The 17,865-nt window shown below is 36.5% G+C and overlaps 2 protein-coding genes across 3 annotated transcripts; one reads left to right on the plus strand and one right to left on the minus strand.

The window, feature by feature from the left end:
* Nucleotides 1–1,609: 1,609 nt before the first annotated feature.
* LOC105949126 (nuclear factor kappa-B-binding-like protein) lies at nucleotides 1,610–7,622 on the minus strand. 2 transcript variants are annotated; one of them, XR_016030939.1, is made up of 4 exons: nucleotides 7,297–7,622; nucleotides 2,887–6,920; nucleotides 2,725–2,804; nucleotides 1,610–2,093 (listed from the first exon to the last, which is right to left on the minus strand). XR_016030939.1 is itself a non-coding variant. In XM_088817174.1 (3 exons), exon 2 carries the CDS (start codon nucleotides 6,816–6,818, stop codon nucleotides 2,895–2,897), a length of 3,924 nt encoding a protein of 1,307 aa, XP_088673300.1. In that variant the 5' UTR covers nucleotides 6,819–6,920; nucleotides 7,297–7,591; the 3' UTR covers nucleotides 2,510–2,804; nucleotides 2,887–2,894. The 2 variants fall into 2 exon arrangements, 1 of the variants encoding a protein (XP_088673300.1); XM_088817174.1 differs by lacking the exon at nucleotides 1,610–2,093 and having other exon boundaries at nucleotides 2,510–2,804; nucleotides 7,297–7,591.
* A 3,913-nt stretch (nucleotides 7,623–11,535) lies between these two features.
* LOC105949044 (FBD-associated F-box protein At3g52670) lies at nucleotides 11,536–17,659 on the plus strand. Its single transcript, XM_088817594.1, has 4 exons — nucleotides 11,536–11,589; nucleotides 13,958–14,412; nucleotides 16,116–17,124; nucleotides 17,235–17,659. The coding sequence occupies exons 1-4, from the start codon at nucleotides 11,542–11,544 to the stop codon at nucleotides 17,511–17,513; spliced, it is 1,791 nt and encodes a 596-aa protein (XP_088673720.1). The 5' UTR covers nucleotides 11,536–11,541; the 3' UTR covers nucleotides 17,514–17,659.
* The last annotated feature ends 206 nt before the right edge of the window (nucleotides 17,660–17,865 follow it).

Raw genomic sequence — 17,865 nt, forward strand, 5'->3', positions numbered from 1 at the left:
ATAAATAATAGAAATTTAAGAAATGTTGGGGGGCCATGGCCCCAATCTTATGCTAGCTCCACCAGTGCCTCGTGTCTATGTGAGTGTTTGAATCTCTTGTATTATGATGAATATTTTGAACACAAATATATAAATATACATGCACCATTTACGTATAGTCACTTGAGGGGGTGGGGGTGGGGGTGGGGTGGGGGGTGCATAAGTAGGTAGGTCCAGGGAGGATCTTGCATATCACTTCAAAAGTGTATAATTGCACGCTCAGTGTGTGTGTCAAAATTCATGAAGTTGCTGCTCAAAATTATTGCCCTTTCTGACTTATTTTGTTTCTCACATATATATAAAGTCACTGACAAAGGTATTTTATTTTAATTTTAATTTTTTTTGCTGGACGTTTCGTTATTCGGTTGGTCAAAAAATCAATATTCGGTAAATAATTTGTTAGATTCTAACACCTCTGTCACAGAATCAACATTATGTATGTATATATTGGTGGCATGTGTATATATAATTGTGTGCAAATTACATGAATTGTCACCTCATATGTATATATAGTGGCTTTGTGGGTTTAATTATTCCTATATATATAGGGGCATTGAAAATTGAAATGGAGAGGTTGTACCTCAAGGTACGTTTCGTTCCTCCGTTGGTTACATTTTTTTTGTTTTTTTTTTATTCTTACTAAATAAATATATACATAAAAATACATTTATATATAATATTCAACAATTGTAAATTGTAATAATAATTAAAAAATAATGTAGTATAGTTATGTTTAGTTGGGTCCAATTGGTGTAGAATTAATTGGATTGAATCTGCAAATCGTGCTCTTTAATAAAATTATTGGTTTTATTTTTTGTTGGATCTTCAATTTTCGGACGAACAATGAATTAATAATATTATAGAATGTGTTTAAAAGCCTTTTTATATAAATTTTTTTCTGTTAAAAGCTCACAATAAATTGATGGACTTTGCCAAAATTTTAAATATTAGGGGTGCAAATATCTAATTAATGTCAATAATGGGGTTCGTAATGCAATTCACCTTAATGTTATGCATACACTTCTAGAAGAAGTATTTGTGGCAAAAACATTCCGTTGAGAATTAATTATTCATTGGTGCTGAGAATGAACATGGAAAAACAGAGAAATTGAGGATTGACAACATGTTAAAAGTAGTTCTCAGTTTAGTCAAAAGGTGCACGAACGTAAATACATTTCCCAATGTTCAATTATGGCTAAACTCGATTTACACAGTGTACCTATATGCTTGACTGCATGTTTCATCATTACCAAAAAAGAAAATTATGGCTAGACTCAATTGAGCTATTAGTATAATAGGAGTATATTCATCAATTTTTTTTTTTTAATCTGAAGTTAATTTAATATTCTAACAAGTTTTGCAAAATTGTCAAGGTTTTCGTCAACATCGTTACTCAAAAGAGGTTTCAGTATAAAGCTCTACCAGTTTATTCCATAATTCTTTTGCAGAAACATGATCTCCTAGTTTTCCCTAATCACGGAGTCGGATAAGTTCATCAAGTTCGGTTTCCTTAGCTGCATCAACTGTGGCTTCATATGAAAGAGTTTTATGACTTAAAAAAAAAAAAAAATTGTACCAAAATACCCTTCATTTTTTATTCAAGAATAGAGAAATCAAATTTTCGTTCAAAAGGAGCTACAACATAAGAATTGTGATAGACGAAGAGAGAAAAATAATATATAAAGTGGGCCATGATGAATGAAGGGTGATATGACTTTTAATGGGCCCAAAAATGAAAGTCCAATTTAGACTCTGCTTTAAGGCCGAAAGGGAAAAAAGCAAGCAGTTGAGCTCAAGTGTTCATCTATCTTGCCTCTTGGTAAAAAGTGCAATTTCTACCAACACACACACAAAAAAAATAAAAATATATATATAAACAATATGTACACTTATTAAATCTAGGGCCAAACCTTGATTTGTGTGTCAACACCAACGATGTACAAACTCTAGCTAGTGAAACGACACTGATGTTCGAATATCCACGGATAGCTAGCTGGTCGAGTTTTTCCGTCATATCATTCTCTCTCTCTCTCTCTTCTGAATTTCTCTCTCTTCTGAATAGTTGAGTTTAAGCATTTCATAAGTTTAAAAAACATGTTTGTAGGCATGATTAGTAATTAGTCAACGAGAAGTGCCACATATTGACTTTCTCAGTGGATTTCAATATCAACTTGACAACATATTTTTTTTTTGCAGTTCATTAGCAATATTTGTAAATAAAATGAACTTCAAATTTCAACAAGTACAAGATAAGGGAAATCGAGCACTATAGTCGTTTTCATTTGTACATTTTTTTCTCCTTTGAGAGCACAAACAAACCCAAATCCTCTACCTAAATATTAGGCTTTTCTGTTTTTAGTCAACACCAGTCCAATCAATGTCAAAAGTCAATGCTAACTTACACTTTTTCATTTATTTATTTTCTTCCAAACATTTTATTTTCAATAATTACATTATTTCAATAACAGTATCACATTAACTATTTTTACTATTAATAGGATATTACCAATAAAGGATTCCTTACATTTTGAAAACACTTTGAAAATTGTGCTGATATGGAAATACTATAATAATTATTAATTTTTTTTTTTGGCAGAATAAAAGCTTATTTCATCTAACAGAAACAAAACATTCTGCAAGCATTACTATAACTTAGGTAAAAAGAATTTATATATATACCATTACCTTTGTTTTTCATTGAACAATTTCATTGTTGAACTAACTATAGAGCTTTCACATGCTCGAACGAACATTCACCATCATGCCTGCAAAACAAGGCAATCTTGCATGACTATTCGGCAAACCTCAGACGAATGCAACAAACATTCTAAAATCATAATAAATTACCTCAACAATCACGTTGGTGGTTCTCCATCAAACGCGTCATCAAACTCTTCATTAGCAGAATTATTCTCTCTGCAGAACAACTTATTTTCTTCCGACATTTTCAACACTGGTGCGGAACCAGGGTGCGTACTATATTGATCAGAGTCATGGCTAGTTTCTGCATTGTCCTCCATTTGATAATCATGCTCCGATCTCTTATCATCGTTATCCGCAACCAACGCCTCGACATTCAAATCCGAAACCAAATCGAAACCCGATTGCCCACCGGAACCAGCAGGGTAAGCAACGGTGACATCACCAGTTTCAGAAGGCTCGCTTTCTTTCTTCTGCCTCCTCCCTTTCTTCGTGGAGGAAGTTCCGTCATCCTCAAAATCCTCTTCCTCTCTCTCTCTATGCAAGTAAACCCACAATTTTCTCTCTCCATCGAATTGCACACAAGGGTCACGCTCGTAATGTAGACGATCCAACGCCCCACTAACCACCTGATTGACCTGTGCATCGGAGACATCTTCCACAACGTACTGCGAGTCTCTAATTAACGTACACACATCTGCTCGTGTACCAATACTTCCAGGCAATCTAGCTGCGGCATCTCTGACAAGGCACAGGATTGTGACATGTGGCGGTCTATTACGTTTCAGCATAAAATGATCGCGGGCCTTTGATGTTGGCTTGCCACCACATCTCCTTAAAGGGGCAACGATTGATTTCTTACCATCAACAGCTGTGTAAGAAAAAACCCTGTCTGGTATTAGATACCTGAGTACTTCTTCCTTCCGGAAGTAATCTTTTACTTCTTCAGGGCTCGGGCCGATAGTGCTCAGACTCTTTTGGGCTCTCAGGTCTTTGAACCTTTCTTTCTCGTCCAAATTGATTTGCATCAGGGCTAAAGGGGGGGAAGGAAGGCTCCCGATTTGCTGAAGTGTTTCTTGACTATTTTTCAGCCAATTAGCAAATGAATCGACTAGCTTGACTAGCATTTTGTGAGGTAGGCCCCACGCATCTGGTGATGTCATCTCTTCAACAACCTCGGATTCTGATGGATTATGAGGCACAGGACCAATCCACGTCCAACTTTTTGCAGATTTTTGATAGACCACAAGCGGTTTCCACCCTTTTGCTCCTAGGGGTGCAGTTCTTGATGAGAATATTTTCAGAACACCTCTGATTAAATCCTGAAGTGGTTCCTGTGTTTCAAGAATACAAGGGTCGCCTGGGTTCGATTTGACACGGTTAACGATTTCCTGAACACAGAGAGAAGGGACATTTAATTGAGCAGAAGGCACTGAAGTGTCTTCCTGCTTGCTGTCTTGTTCAGCATCATTCTTACCAAGATGCTCTCCCGCCTCTGAGGAATCCTCAGGAAGCAGAGTGACCATTGCCATACGAACTGCTGAAAGAAGATGGACGATGGAGAACGAGAAGCCACTATGAACGGTAGGTGTAATCAAAGGAAACGACTTCTTTTGACGTTTAGTTTCCGCCTCAACATCTTCCATTTCAAGTTCCATAACAGGCAGCTGAGAAACTCCATTCTCTAGAACATCAGAAGCTTCTCCCAACTTGTTCTTTCCACGTTTCCGTGCAGAACCGACATCGTCTAGTTCCAGGTTCGTATCAGCGCGAAGGTAATCATTATTTTCTCGCATGTCCATGTACATCGAGCCATCCTTCACTTTTCTCTTCTTCGAAAGAGTGTTGCACCCCATTAATGGTACATCAGATCTTTCAGCATGGTGGCCAGTAGACAGGTCGACCATCTGGGCTTTCTTCCCCATCTTGAAAGGCACTCCAATATCTGCTGCTAATGGTCGTGTCCAGAATAAATCATCCTCAATATTGTGGTTAGGCATATAATTAGACTGAGGAAGACCAAAATCGCGGGGGACTTCACCTTTACGCCTTCTTCCTAAGGTGAGGGAGGATTTCAGTGACGAGACATGGAAATTGTCATCATTGCTCCCCTCCACATAACCATTTCTTTCCAACTGATTAAAATGATCAGTACCGATTGCTCCTGGAAAATAGCTTCTTTCGACATCTTTAGTGGGCAGAACATTAAAGTACCCAATTTCATGCATCTTACCCTTTTGTTCCGATTTCATCATCTCTAGCGTTCCATTATAATCCTCCATCATTCGTGAAGAGCGTGATGGTTCATCAAGGGTCAAGTAACTGGTTTTCTTATCTCTCTTAGAAAGTTCACCCTGCTTCATATCTGGCACACCACCACCGTAACTCCACTTGCTCCTAATCAACGGATTGTCATCCTCATTCCCATTCTCTTCCATTTGTTCAGATGAATCCGACTCTGTCTCTTCACTTCTGTCAAGTGTCCTAACACCTCTGTTTCCAGCCCCATCCCTTCTTCCATTTAAAGAATTTGGCTGGAATTTATCCTGTAAAGACTTGGCTCTATACTCGGTGTGCAATAACTTCTCATTTGCATTGAGAGCAACAGCTTCCCTGCCCATCTTCCGCTTCTTATTCTTGGCTTTAGAATCACTCGGTTTACTCGATAAATCGGTGGGGAAGGGGAAAAGCCCATCATGTTTACTAAATAAAGCTGGATCATTTTCAGATGTAAATTGCTGGAAATTTTCTGCGTACGTCACCTTTCTCCCACCATAGTACATACTTTTTGCGTTAGATGGCTTTGCAGTTAAAACCTTAATATCTGACAACTTATTAATAGCCTTATTCCTGCCAAGAGCATGTAAATTGTTCCTTGCTGACATAGGCATTCCCATCAAACCATCAATTTCCTCTTCTGGTCTTGAATCTTCATGTTTCTTCAATTTAGAATCTGCCCCAGCTCGAGGAAAATTCCGATCTCTGTGCACAGTCACTTCAGCCTTTGTTTCTGCCTCATAATCATCATCCTCTAAAATTTGCTCGTTCATTCTGACTACTGCAGAAGGATCATAGCCCGATTCTTTCTTATATTGAGAAACAGGGAGTCCCAAACCGTAGCGCCCCGACTTCATTTTAACTCCAGGTTGAGTTACGGGAAAGGGCTCAGCTAACTCTTTCATTGAAGTGCTTTTAGACCCAACCAACTTCAGAGTTCCACTCGGATTCCGTCTTCCATATTTGGCTGACTCCATTGTCGCTTTTTTGCCACGTTCTGAGCCCAAATAATGACCTGTCTTTTGACCTAGGTTCCGATCCTTCGGTTTCTTCTCCCACAACCCATCACCAGACTCCTCTCTATCAGATGGCTCGGTTCCAAACTCTTCCATGTTCTCATTCATCAAACTCTTCTGACTCTTCATAATGTTCATAACACGAAGCTTCTCCTCAATACTGTAGCCCTTGAAATTCAGCCATGCATCCCTTATCTGACAAAGGCTGTTGACCATACCGTTGTGATATTTCCGCAAGTTATGATAATGCTGTCTTCTCTGGAAAAAAGTCAAACCCTGCCTGTAAAGCGCCACCCTCGGCTCACACAACCCTCCCTTCAACATCTCGAACAGCTTGTTGACAGGTGTCCCAAAATGCAGGTTTTCACCAGAAAAGAGCTCTTTCAATGTAAGCACAAAATGTTCTTGGTCCATATCAGGTAAATACTTGGACAGACTAAACCTTTCCTCTTCGGTTAGAACCTCGTTCCACACCTCCATAGACAACACATCTTTTAACCCTGGGAGATCATACAATTCATAGGGAATGCTGCGAGTAAGATCGCCAACCTGGCAAAACTCCTCACCAGTTTCACCAAACTCCAATAAATCGAAGTCATCAGAGCCTGCCCCGGAATCACAGTCATTAAATTCATCATCATCGTCAGATTCAACAGCAGAGGCCGAGCGATGCTGCTGCTGAAAATCTTCATCTTCATCGGTAGACATAGGTGTGTCCCTACTGTGTGGCGAATGAAACTCCGATTCAAAACGAGCTAACTTAAAGCTATTCCTCTCAATCGCCATTGAACGGTAACATAACCACAAACAACCCACAAATACAAATCACAGCTTACCCGACCATATGAACGCCGAATTTTGGAAATAACTTAACTCCAATTCAAAACCCTAGATGAAGAAAAACAATCCACATCAATCGCCAAAAAACAAAAAAAAAATGAAGAATCTCAATAGAAAATAATCACAGGCCAACACAAAATCAGACACTTAAGAAAAGGCACACTAGCATATATTAAAACCTCCTACCAAAAAGCACAATCTCCAGTTCCAACATTATACCACCCCAATTCAAACCCTCAGCCAAATAAAAAGATCACCACATTACAGAATACGGTCAAATTTATGCAGGATTAAAAAAAAAAAAACAATTCCACCAGACAAGAAAATGCAAAACGAAAAATAAATAAAGCGGATTAAAACTAAAAAAAACACTCTGAAATGCTTCATCAGAGAGCTGAAGAGTGAGATTGGGATCAAAGCGCACCTGAAATTTGTTGGTTGAAACCAAAAAAAAAAAGTAATCGAAAGCGGCAGAAACGCGCAGAGGAATTTCTGGAGTGATCGCGAATACCTTCAAGCGTTGAAACCCTAGCAATAGATATCTAAACGGGGAAAAAAGGTTAACCAGGAAGTTATATGTGTTGGTAGAGAGAGGTGGGGGGGGGGGGGGGGTGGGGTGGGGTGGGGTGGGGGTGCACTTGGACTCAGGTGAAAGAAGAAGAAGACGAGTGTGAACCGTTCGATTTGAGGGGTTAAGGAAATGACTAAAATGGGCATGTGCCGAGAAAAAGAGAGTTTTTGCCATGGTGTCTTAAGGTTTATTGGTCAAATTTCTTTATTAGTCCCTTATATATTGATTTCATCTAATTATAGCCCCTCATCTCTTTAATTGCACAATTTTAATCCCTTAATCTTCCAACCCTTGTATTGACACACCTAGGGATGACATTGGTAGGGATACCGAAATTTTTGACTACCATGTACCAACAATAACTTATGGTAATAAGAAATTTTATGCCGTTGTTACTGTACCAAAAAATTCGGTATGATGTTGTTTGATATAACGTTACTTTCAGTATAAAACCGTGTGCTACATGGTACTCTACCATTATCTTGTATTAAACTAAAGTTTGAAGAAAAAAAATCTTATCAATTTTACCCACCAATGAATTTTGTAATATATATATTTATATAAGGTTCATATATATATATATATATATATATATATATATATATATATATATATATATATATATATATATATATATATATATATATATATATATAGAGAGAGAGAGAGAGAGAGAGAGAGAGAGAGAGAGAGAGAGATAGAGAGAGAGAGAGAGAGATTTTTAATTTGAGAAAATATAATAAAACTTATATGTAATCAAATAAAGTATTAGAAATATTTTTTAATAAAGTTATAAATATAATGTTATAGAAAATAAATTAAAAAAAAAAAAGCTATAAAAAAATATACTGCAATAGTAGGTATGGTACGATACAATATTACCATGGTATTGAGAATGCAATAGCAGGTACATTGGTTGCTTTTAAAATTATAGCTTGAATCAGCTTATTTTAAGAGAATCAAAAACAAAAGTCAATCTTACAAATACCTAAAAACAGATTATGTGATAAAAAAAGTTCATAATCTATTTTCGAATGATATTTTTTAATTAAGCTCAACAGTTTTACCAAATAAAAGGAACCATGTATATTTGGAATTTAGATGGTAAACCCCTTTATTAAAACTCGCGTGCAATAGCGCGATATTTTTTTTCTCCATCAATCGTTTAAGCCATTGCTCACCAATAGCAAGACTCACGTGCACAATCCAAGAACTTTTCCTCTCATTCATTTGAATCCTTTGCTCGACCCCATAGCGATATTACCACATCGTGACCGGTGGAGTAAATATTAGTTATCAAGTACCATGTCAAGTAAAAATCACTTCCATTCCAACATGCCATTGAACTCAACAAATTTTAAACAAATGGATTAAAATATATTCAAAAAAAATTCTGATTAATTAATGGAAGTAGGATAAAGTATATTTATTTATTCTATTGCTGGATTTTTTTATAATTCGTATCTTGATATTTTTCTTCTTTAACCTTCCCTTATTAAAGTTTTGTTATTGGCTTATTGCAACAAATGCATTTAAAAAAACAATATAATAACAAAAAAATCATGATATCATATTAGTATTTAAACTATATAAATGTGTGATCGAAAATTTAGTATATTTAGAATTCAAGAGTCATTTGGAAATTTCAATTTATTAAAAATATTTAAAAATAGTTAATTTAAGGCGTGAAGTATATGCCAGCTGTAAAAGGAGAAAACACAGATCTATATTCATGTACGGTTAGTAAAAGGAATCGTGCAGCTGAACCAATTATGTTCGTACACGTGGCATGTTTGATTGTTAGCAAAAATAAATAAAATAAAACCCTTATTTGTTACTTACCAAATCAGATCAGTTACTAACGAACCATTAAAAAAATCAATTACTTACTGTAAATAAAAAATCAAAAGATTTAATGGCGCGTAGAAACGAACGCCGGCAGATCGCTGCCATGGACGCCGAGAAGGTGTTCCATGAGTTCATCATAGCGGTGGAGCGCGGCCCACCTTCACCGCCGGAAGGGGACAAATCGTTGGTCGACAATTGGACAGAGGCTAGAGGGACTGCAATGTGTCTGAAGGAGGAGACGATACACTTGAGGAGTGTCCGAGAGGTTGGCTTTGTTGCGCTGATGAAGAGACGATAGGGATTCGACGGGACGATTGTCATAGATAAATCAATTGTTGGTGATGATACGTTTCAAATAATGATTTCCATGGCGATTTCTGGCAACTTGAAGGATAACATTCTAACTCGTTAGTAGCATTTTCTGTAAATTCAGTTGTTACTAGCACGGAGACGATACGGATTCGACGGGACGATTGTCATAGATAAATCAATTGTTGGTGATGATACGTTTCAAATAATGATTTCCATGGCGATTTCTGGCAATTTGAAGGATAACACACGGACTTGTTTCCTCAATTCAGTTGTTACTAGCACGGACTTGTTTCCTCAACAACGAAAGTATGTTATTCTTGGATTTTTGTTGGATTATTGTTGGATGATTACAAATGAGGACCCTACCTCTATTTATACAAGACCACCTCATCGATGGACGGTGGAGATCGATATGATCTAACGGTTGGGAGTGGAACACTCCAAAGAATCCCTAAAATGTCTCTACCTACCACCACCTACCTCTACCTACCTCTATACATTTGGGCCAACTTGGGCCTAATCCTATTTGGGCTAAATCTTGGACTCTTTAACCTCCCCAACCCAAGGGAAACTGGCAAGGGGTTGGGTCAAAACTAGCGGGCCGTGACATCTTCCCCCGCCTAATCCGGCGACGTCCTCGTTGCCTCGAACAAGTGGAGACGATCTTGAAATTGCCACAAGTCTTCCTTCGTCTCCCACGTTGCCTCGGACTCGGGTAATCCCTTCCATTTGACGAGGTATTGAATACTCGGTGGAACTCCCCTACGTCGCTTCAATTGTCGGCCGAGCACTTCTTGATTGCAGACGGACTCAGGAAGAAGATGAGAAATTGTTGCACCTTGCAAAGCTTATGCCCAAACAATGGAGAACTATTGCCCCGATTGTCGAGCGTCCTCCATCTCAGTGCCTGGAAAGGTACAAAAAGCTCGTTGATCCAACCGGCGCTACAGACGAGAATCCAATATTGTTACAGGATTAAGGTGTTGTTTTCTTTTCTTATGTTAGTTTTCTTTTTTCAATGCTCTCATGAGATTTAGTTTTTTAATTGCATTGTTTCTTCCCTTATATATTGCCACGGTGTCTTAAGGTTTATTGGTCAAATTTCTTTATTAGTCCCTTATATATTGATTTCATCTAATTATAGCCCCTCATCTCTTTAATTGCACAATTTTAATCCCTCAATCTTCCAAACCTTGTATTGACACACCTAGGGATGACATTGGTAGGGATACCGAAATTTTTGACTACCATGTACCAACAATAACTTATGGTAATAAGAAATTTTATGCTGTAACCGTACCAAAAAAATTGGTATGATGTTGTTTGATATAACGTTACTTTTGGTATGATACAGTGTGCTATAGGTACTCTACCATTATCTTGTATTAAACTAAAATAAAAATATTCTTACCAATTTTACCCAGCAATGAATTTTGTAATATATAAATTTATATAAAAATTTATCTTATTTGGATAATTACATATAATCTCTCAACTATGATTTTTTTCTTACATCTCCACTATTATGGTGTTCAATTTAACATAATCATCTACATTTCGAGGAATGTGCTTTAGATTGTACTCATTTTGTATAAAAATACAGTTTCTGGTGCACTAAAATCTGATATATACAAGCCAAAAAACACATATTACGATTATCTTGATTCAAAATATGGAGTTTGAATGGGATAAAACGGGTATAATAGTGATAATATTCTATATAATCTCGAAAATTCCACTAAATTTGAAACTGCAAGAGTAGATGTGTAAAAAAATTTATAGTTGAGGAGTTTTTTGTAATTACCAAAACAAGAGAGTTTATTTGTAATTTAGCCATACCTCTTGTAATTTAGCATATAAATTTATAAAAGGCTCCTATATATATAAAAATATAAATACAGAAACAACCGCTTTTCTTCCAACTCTGATTGAAGCTTTATGGGTGGGAGGCGAGTCAATATTCATACCAAATTCCAACCCAACAAGGTCAGCTTTCGTGAATCGTCAAAGATTAAACATTAACGATTTATTTATTATTTTAATTATCATGTTTATGTTGTTTGGCTGCTGCCTTAGATCCTACAAAACCCCTATCTTTCTGTGTTTTTATAAAGACCAATTATTTTTTATTTTATATATTTATAGTTAAAATTAGCTTTACCAGGAATTCCTCTGGTGTAACGCAATGCTTTATAAATTGGGGGCAACTATTTTGAATACTAATTTTTGCTTAGTTGAATACTACCTAGTTGAAAACCATAATTGAGTACATATTTATAAGTTTTTTCTTACTTTAAAACCAAAATAAAAAGAAAATTACAAAAACACCCTTTCATACAAAATATCAATTATATCAAATTTTATTAGAAATTACCTATTCAAAAACCAAATAAAAAAAAAGAAAAAAAACCCTTTGTTGTTAAAAAAAAAAAACCTCCACCATTTCTTCTCCTCTCCAACCTTGACCGCCGCCGCCGCCGCCGCCGACACCGCCGCCGCCGAACGCCACCGTACGTGCTCGTAACTGCCGCGACAACCCAATTAAACCCTATCTTTTTCATCTTCTTAAATCCTCCAAAACATCTCCAAATTCAAAAAATCAAAACCTCACAAAACTTATAAAATGGAGTTATAAGACAATAATATGGTAGTATATGTGGAAAGAGAAGCCATTAAGGTAAGTATCGATGTCTTTTTTGAGCTTCGAAGTCGATTTTGAAGTTTTTTTTTTTGAAACCCGTCGGCAATTTTCGACACATACAGGTCGATTTTTGGTCAATTTTCGACACCAACGTGTCGAAAAAGAAAAAAAAAAAAAAAAAAAAAAAAAAAAAAAAAAAAAAACCAAATTTCGACACCTACCTGTCGAAATTTGGACAATTTTCGACAGGTAGGTGTCGAAAAACACTATTGGTAAAAAAAAAAAAAAAAAAAAAAAAAAAAAAAAAAAATTTTTTTTTTTTTTTTTTTTTTACCAACAGTATTTTTTCGACACATACCTGTCGAAATTTGGACAATTTTCGACAGGTAGGTGTCGAAATTTGGTTTTTTTTTTTTTTTTTTCTTTTTCGACACGTTGGTGTCGAAAATTGACCAAAAAATCGACCTGTATGTGTCGAAAATTGCCGACGGGTTTCAAAAAAAAAAAACTTCAAAATCGACTTCGAAGCTCAAAAAAGACATCGATACTTACCTTAATGTGTTCTCCTTTCATATATACTACCATATTATTGTCTTATAACTCAATTTTATACGTTTTGTGAGGTTTTAATTTCTTTAGTTTTGATATTTTTTAGAAGGGTTTGTTGTGAGATTTTTTAGAAGGGTTTGTTGTGAGGAAGATTTTTTAGAAGGGTTTTTGGGGAGGGAGAAGAAGGAGGTGGAGAAGGAGGGAAATGGTTTTTTGAGTTTTTGATTATTTGGTATTTAAGAAAGAAAAATAGTATTTGTAATATTTTTTTAGTTTTAATTTCATTAAGGGTATTAAAGTAATTTACAATTAATTATTTTTTTTTTATTTTTTTGGTATTCAAGTAAGCAAAAGTTGGGATTTGAAATAGTGATCCCCTTATAAATTATATATTTTAGGGTAAATTACAAACACCCCCTGAGGTATGGTCAAATTACAAAAACACCCCTCTTGTTTGGATAATTACAACCACCCCCTCAACTCCTCAAATTTAGTGAAATCTTCGAGATTATATGGAATATTATCACTTTTGTACCTGTTTTATCTATTCAAACTCTACATTATGAAGCAAGATGATCATAATATGTGATTTTTAGCTTGTATATATCAGTTTTTGGTGCATCGGAAACTGTATTTTTACACAAAACGAGTACAAACTAGAGCAAATTTCACGGAATCTAGATGATTATGTTGAATTTGGCACCATAAGAGTGGATGTGTAAGAAAAAATCATAGTTGAGGGATAGATGTAATTATCCAAACAAGAGGGGGTTTTTTGTAATTTGACCATACCTCAGGGGTATTTGTAATTTACCCTACATTTTATCAGAATTGAAGGTTTTTGTTCGAAAAGTTCATTCTTTATGGGTGGAAAGCGAGTCAAATTCGACAACTCTTCTTCCTGTTTTCTAAAACAAATCTGTTAATGGCTAAAGATTGCTTTTTTTTTTTTTTTTTTTTTTTTTCAAATTTTGGTTCATGCGAATGCTGTATGTCTCTTTAATAAAATACCTAATTTTACTGGTAAACTGCATAATCCTGATTTGATAATTTGTAAAATATATATATGCTCGTGACACGTAGGATAAGTTATCTGCAAATTTTCTCTTATTGCATTGTCGACCAGGTTCTAATGTATTATTATTATCTTGTTTGGGTGGACAGTGTGGTGAGCGAAGTTTTGTGGCCCATGTTGATGATCGGATAAGTCAGTTGCCCGACGACATTCTTGTCGATATACTGTCTCGCCTGTCGCTCAAGGAAGCAGCACGCACTAGTGTTCTTTCGTCCCGTTGGATCAACTTGTGGAAACACACGCCAAGTCTCGATTTCGACGATAAAAGCGTACTACGCAAGATTTACAATCAGGACGAGGTACTCAAAATTGAGAGACGCAAGTACGTGAAATGGGTGAACTCCGTTCTCCGGTCGCACAAATCGACCGTCTTAAAAGAATTCAGAATCCATTTCCCTTTGAACACGTCAGGCAGAAAGAAAATCACTCGGTGGCTCGAATTTGCACTTTCCAGACAAGTTCAGAAGTTAGAGTTGGACATTCAAAATTATCACGATCCGTGCAAAGAGTATCTTTTCCCCGACGGGTTTCTTATCCCCATGCAGTTGCAGAGATAACAACCCTTGTATGCTTGTCGAGTTTGACTAATTCTTCCTGTTTTCTAAAACAAATCTGTTAATGGCTAAAGATTGCTTTTCTTTTTTTTTTTTTTTTTTTTCAAATTTTGGTTCATGCCAATGTTGTATGTCTCTTTAATAAAATACCTAATTTTACTGGTAAACTGCATAATCCTGATTTGATAATTTGTAAAATATATATGCTCGTGACACGTAGGATAAGTTATCTGCAAATTTTCTCTTATTGCATTGTCGACCAGGTTCTAATGTATTATTATTATTATCTTGTTTGGCTGGACAGTGTGGTGAGCGAAGTTTTGTGGCACATGTTGTGATATGTTTTATTATTTAATTTAATTAGAATTAGTCAAATTAGATGTTAGTGGGTAGTTTTTATTAGTGGGCATGAATTAAATTAGTGGGATAGTGTAGTTAAGGGATTAGTGGGGTGGTAGTTTAATTATTTATGAGTATTATAAATAGGGTAATTAGAATGTTACATGATATGAAGTATTATGAAGTTTAAGAATCAATTAATCTCCCTTTGTCTTCTCTTAATTCTCGTCTCTAATTCTTCTTCTAATTCTCCTCCTAATTCATATCTCTTAATTTCTTCCTAATTCTTGAAACTATGTTTTCTTGCTCAAATTACCACGTAACAATGGTATCAAAGCCGTTACGTTCCATGGAGGCACGTAACCAATCAGATGCTGAGTTTCGTGCTGAGGTTATTGAAACCCTAGCTCAACACGAATCAAATTTCGACAAAATACGCAACACCCTCCAAGTTGTTCTCACCGAACTTCGAGCTTTAAGAGCCTCTTCCAAACCCGAAAATGATGTTAACCCCTTTGTTGTGGGAGAAACATTACAACCGATCAAGCAAAAAATAAATATACCTACAACACACTCAACTCCAAACCCTGCCCCAAATACAAACCTCAAACAACAAATTCCAAAAGTTGCCGCGGAAAACGCAACGGAATGGATTTTCCAAGCCAAGCAATATTTTGAATTTCGAAGTATTGTCGAAGACCAGCAGGTGCACCTCGATTCATTTCGTTTGGAAGGACTCACTTTGGAACGGAATCGCCGGTTAATTGGGTTCAAGGGCTCGTCGGCCGGGGAAGATTTTACTAAGACGTTGCTCTATCGTTTTAGCCCTACCGAATTTGACGATCCTTCTGAAGCCCTCACTCGTTTCATGAAACAAACACTCATTGATGCCATTTACCATAAAGAGTTCAAGCAACTCTCACAAATAATTGATGGATCACCCGACCAACTGAATTCGGAAAATGATCCCATACACGTATCCAGACTATATTCTTGAGGACAAGGATATTTTGAGCGAGCGGGAATGATATGTTTTATTATTTAATTTAATTAGAATTAGTCAAATTAGATGTTAGTGGGTAGTTTTTATTAGTGGGCATGAATTAAATTAGTGGGATAGTGTAGTTAAGGGATTAGTGGGGTGGTAGTTTAATTATTTATGAGTATTATAAATAGGGTAATTAGAATGTTACGTGATATGAAGTATTATGAAGTTTAAGAATCAATTAATCTCCCTTTGTCTTCTCTTAATTCTCGTCTCTAATTCTTCTTCTAATTCTCCTCCTAATTCATATCTCTTAATTTCTTCCTAATTCTTGAAACTATGTTTTCTTGCTCAAATTACCACGTAACATGTTGATGATCGGATAAGTCAGTTGCCCGACGACATTCTTGTCGATATACTATCTCGCCTGTCGCTCAAGGAAGCAACACGCACTAGTGTTCTTTCGTCCCGTTGGATCAACTTGTGGAAACACACGCCAAGTCTCGATTTCGACGATAAAAGCGTACTACGCAAGGTTTACAATCAGGACGAGGTACTCAAAATTGAGAGACGCAAGTACGTGAAATGGGTGAACTCCGTTCTCCGGTCGCACAAATCAACCGTCTTAAAAGAATTCAGAATCCATTTCCCTTTGAACACGTCAGGCAGAAAGAAAATCACTCGGTGGCTCGAATTTGCACTTTCCAGACAAGTTCAGAAGTTGGAGTTGGACATTCAAAATTATCACGATCCGTGCAAAGAGTATCTTTTCCCCGACGGGTTTCTTATCCCAAGCAGTTGCAGAGATAACAACCCTTGTATGCTTGTCGACTTTAAGTCCCTCAGATCTTTGTCTCTCAAAAGTGTCGGTGTGAGCGATGGAGATATCAACTTCTTTCTGGATAACTGCCCGCTGCTCGAACAATTGATTGTCCACGAATCGGAAAAAGTATCAAATCTCGAAATATGTGGTTCATCCCTCAAGTTAAAACACCTGGAGATAGTTCTTTGCTCGAAATTGGAATCCCTTAAAGTTTCCGTGCCAGGTCTTACGTCACTTACGGTTACGAGTTTGGACGGACTTTTAATCGAGAATGTTCCGATGCTAGTTGACGTATCTGTAAGGTGCGGCGACGACTGTGCTCCGATACGACGTTTATTTGATGCAGTGTCTTGCTGTGTTTCTCGATTGCAGACTCTATCCTTGGTGCTGGATATCGTAGAGGGTAGAAGAGTGTTGGGTGAGCTTTTGGAGCTTCCTCAAATGCCTAAACTGAAGAAATTGGAAATCGAGTACATTGCAAGAGGCGATGAAAGCCTTAGTAGACTGGCTGCTTTGATAAGGGCATCTCCTCACTTGGAGGAATTTGTTTTTCAGGTAAGTTGCTATTTCGCTTTTTTTTTTTTTGGTTTGTTTGTATCAACTTACAAAAGCACCTAAATTACTCAGCAAAAATAATTTCATTCTCTGCTAATTTTGTCGTGCAGTTGAACTGGTATCTACATCCAAGAAAAGATAGAGAAGTGAAGGCTACGATAAGCTCGCCCCACCATCATCTTAAATTGTTCAAGTTTGGTGGCTATTATGGTAGCCCCAGTGATGTTGAATTACTCAGCTACGTTTTGGGGAATTGCGTCGTTCTTGAGAAAATAATAATTGGTACCCACTCTGTATGTTTACCAGAGTTGGAAGAAAGTGCAAGGAAGACCGCAAAACAACAGCTCCCACCGCAGATACCTCGACACATCGAATTGGTTATTCTATAGCTTCTTTATTTTGTTTTTATTTATGGGTGCAAACTAACTACGATTATTAACTTGGTTTTATTTGATTATGGGAACACTTGTGATCATATTGTTGTATTTGTCAGTTCAAACTATAAATATTAATTGAAGAAAAACAGCTTTTATCACCCTTTGTTCTACTGTATACCAAATTGTCAAAAAAACTAATTATCCTTTCTCCAGAAATGAGCTCTTTAGTAATGGATATGATTTGATGCTCTTTTGTTGTGCAAGAAAATCAGCTCTTATTGAATAGCAGTTTGATTACATCAAACAGTTTTAGCATCATATATCGATGAATATCGTGGCTGCACCACTTCTTCTATCTCGATTT

This window comes from Erythranthe guttata, chromosome 4 (genome assembly GCF_056151865.1).
Source record: "Erythranthe guttata isolate IM_541 chromosome 4, IM_541, whole genome shotgun sequence".
Classification (NCBI taxonomy): Eukaryota; Viridiplantae; Streptophyta; class Magnoliopsida; order Lamiales; family Phrymaceae; genus Erythranthe; species Erythranthe guttata.

Excerpts from the sequence above, each read along its gene's own strand:
- LOC105949126 (XM_088817174.1), bottom strand. The coding sequence starts at position 6,818 with ATGGCGATTGAGAGGAATAGCTTTAAGTTAGCTCGTTTTGAATCGGAG.
- LOC105949044 (XM_088817594.1), top strand. The coding sequence starts at position 11,542 with ATGGGTGGGAGGCGAGTCAATATTCATACCAAATTCCAACCCAACAAG. Across the intron at positions 11,590-13,957 it reads CCAAATTCCAACCCAACAAG|TGTGGTGAGCGAAGTTTTGT; the intron begins GTCAGCTTTCGT and ends TTGGGTGGACAG. Across the intron at positions 17,125-17,234 it reads TGGAGGAATTTGTTTTTCAG|TTGAACTGGTATCTACATCC; the intron begins GTAAGTTGCTAT and ends TTTGTCGTGCAG.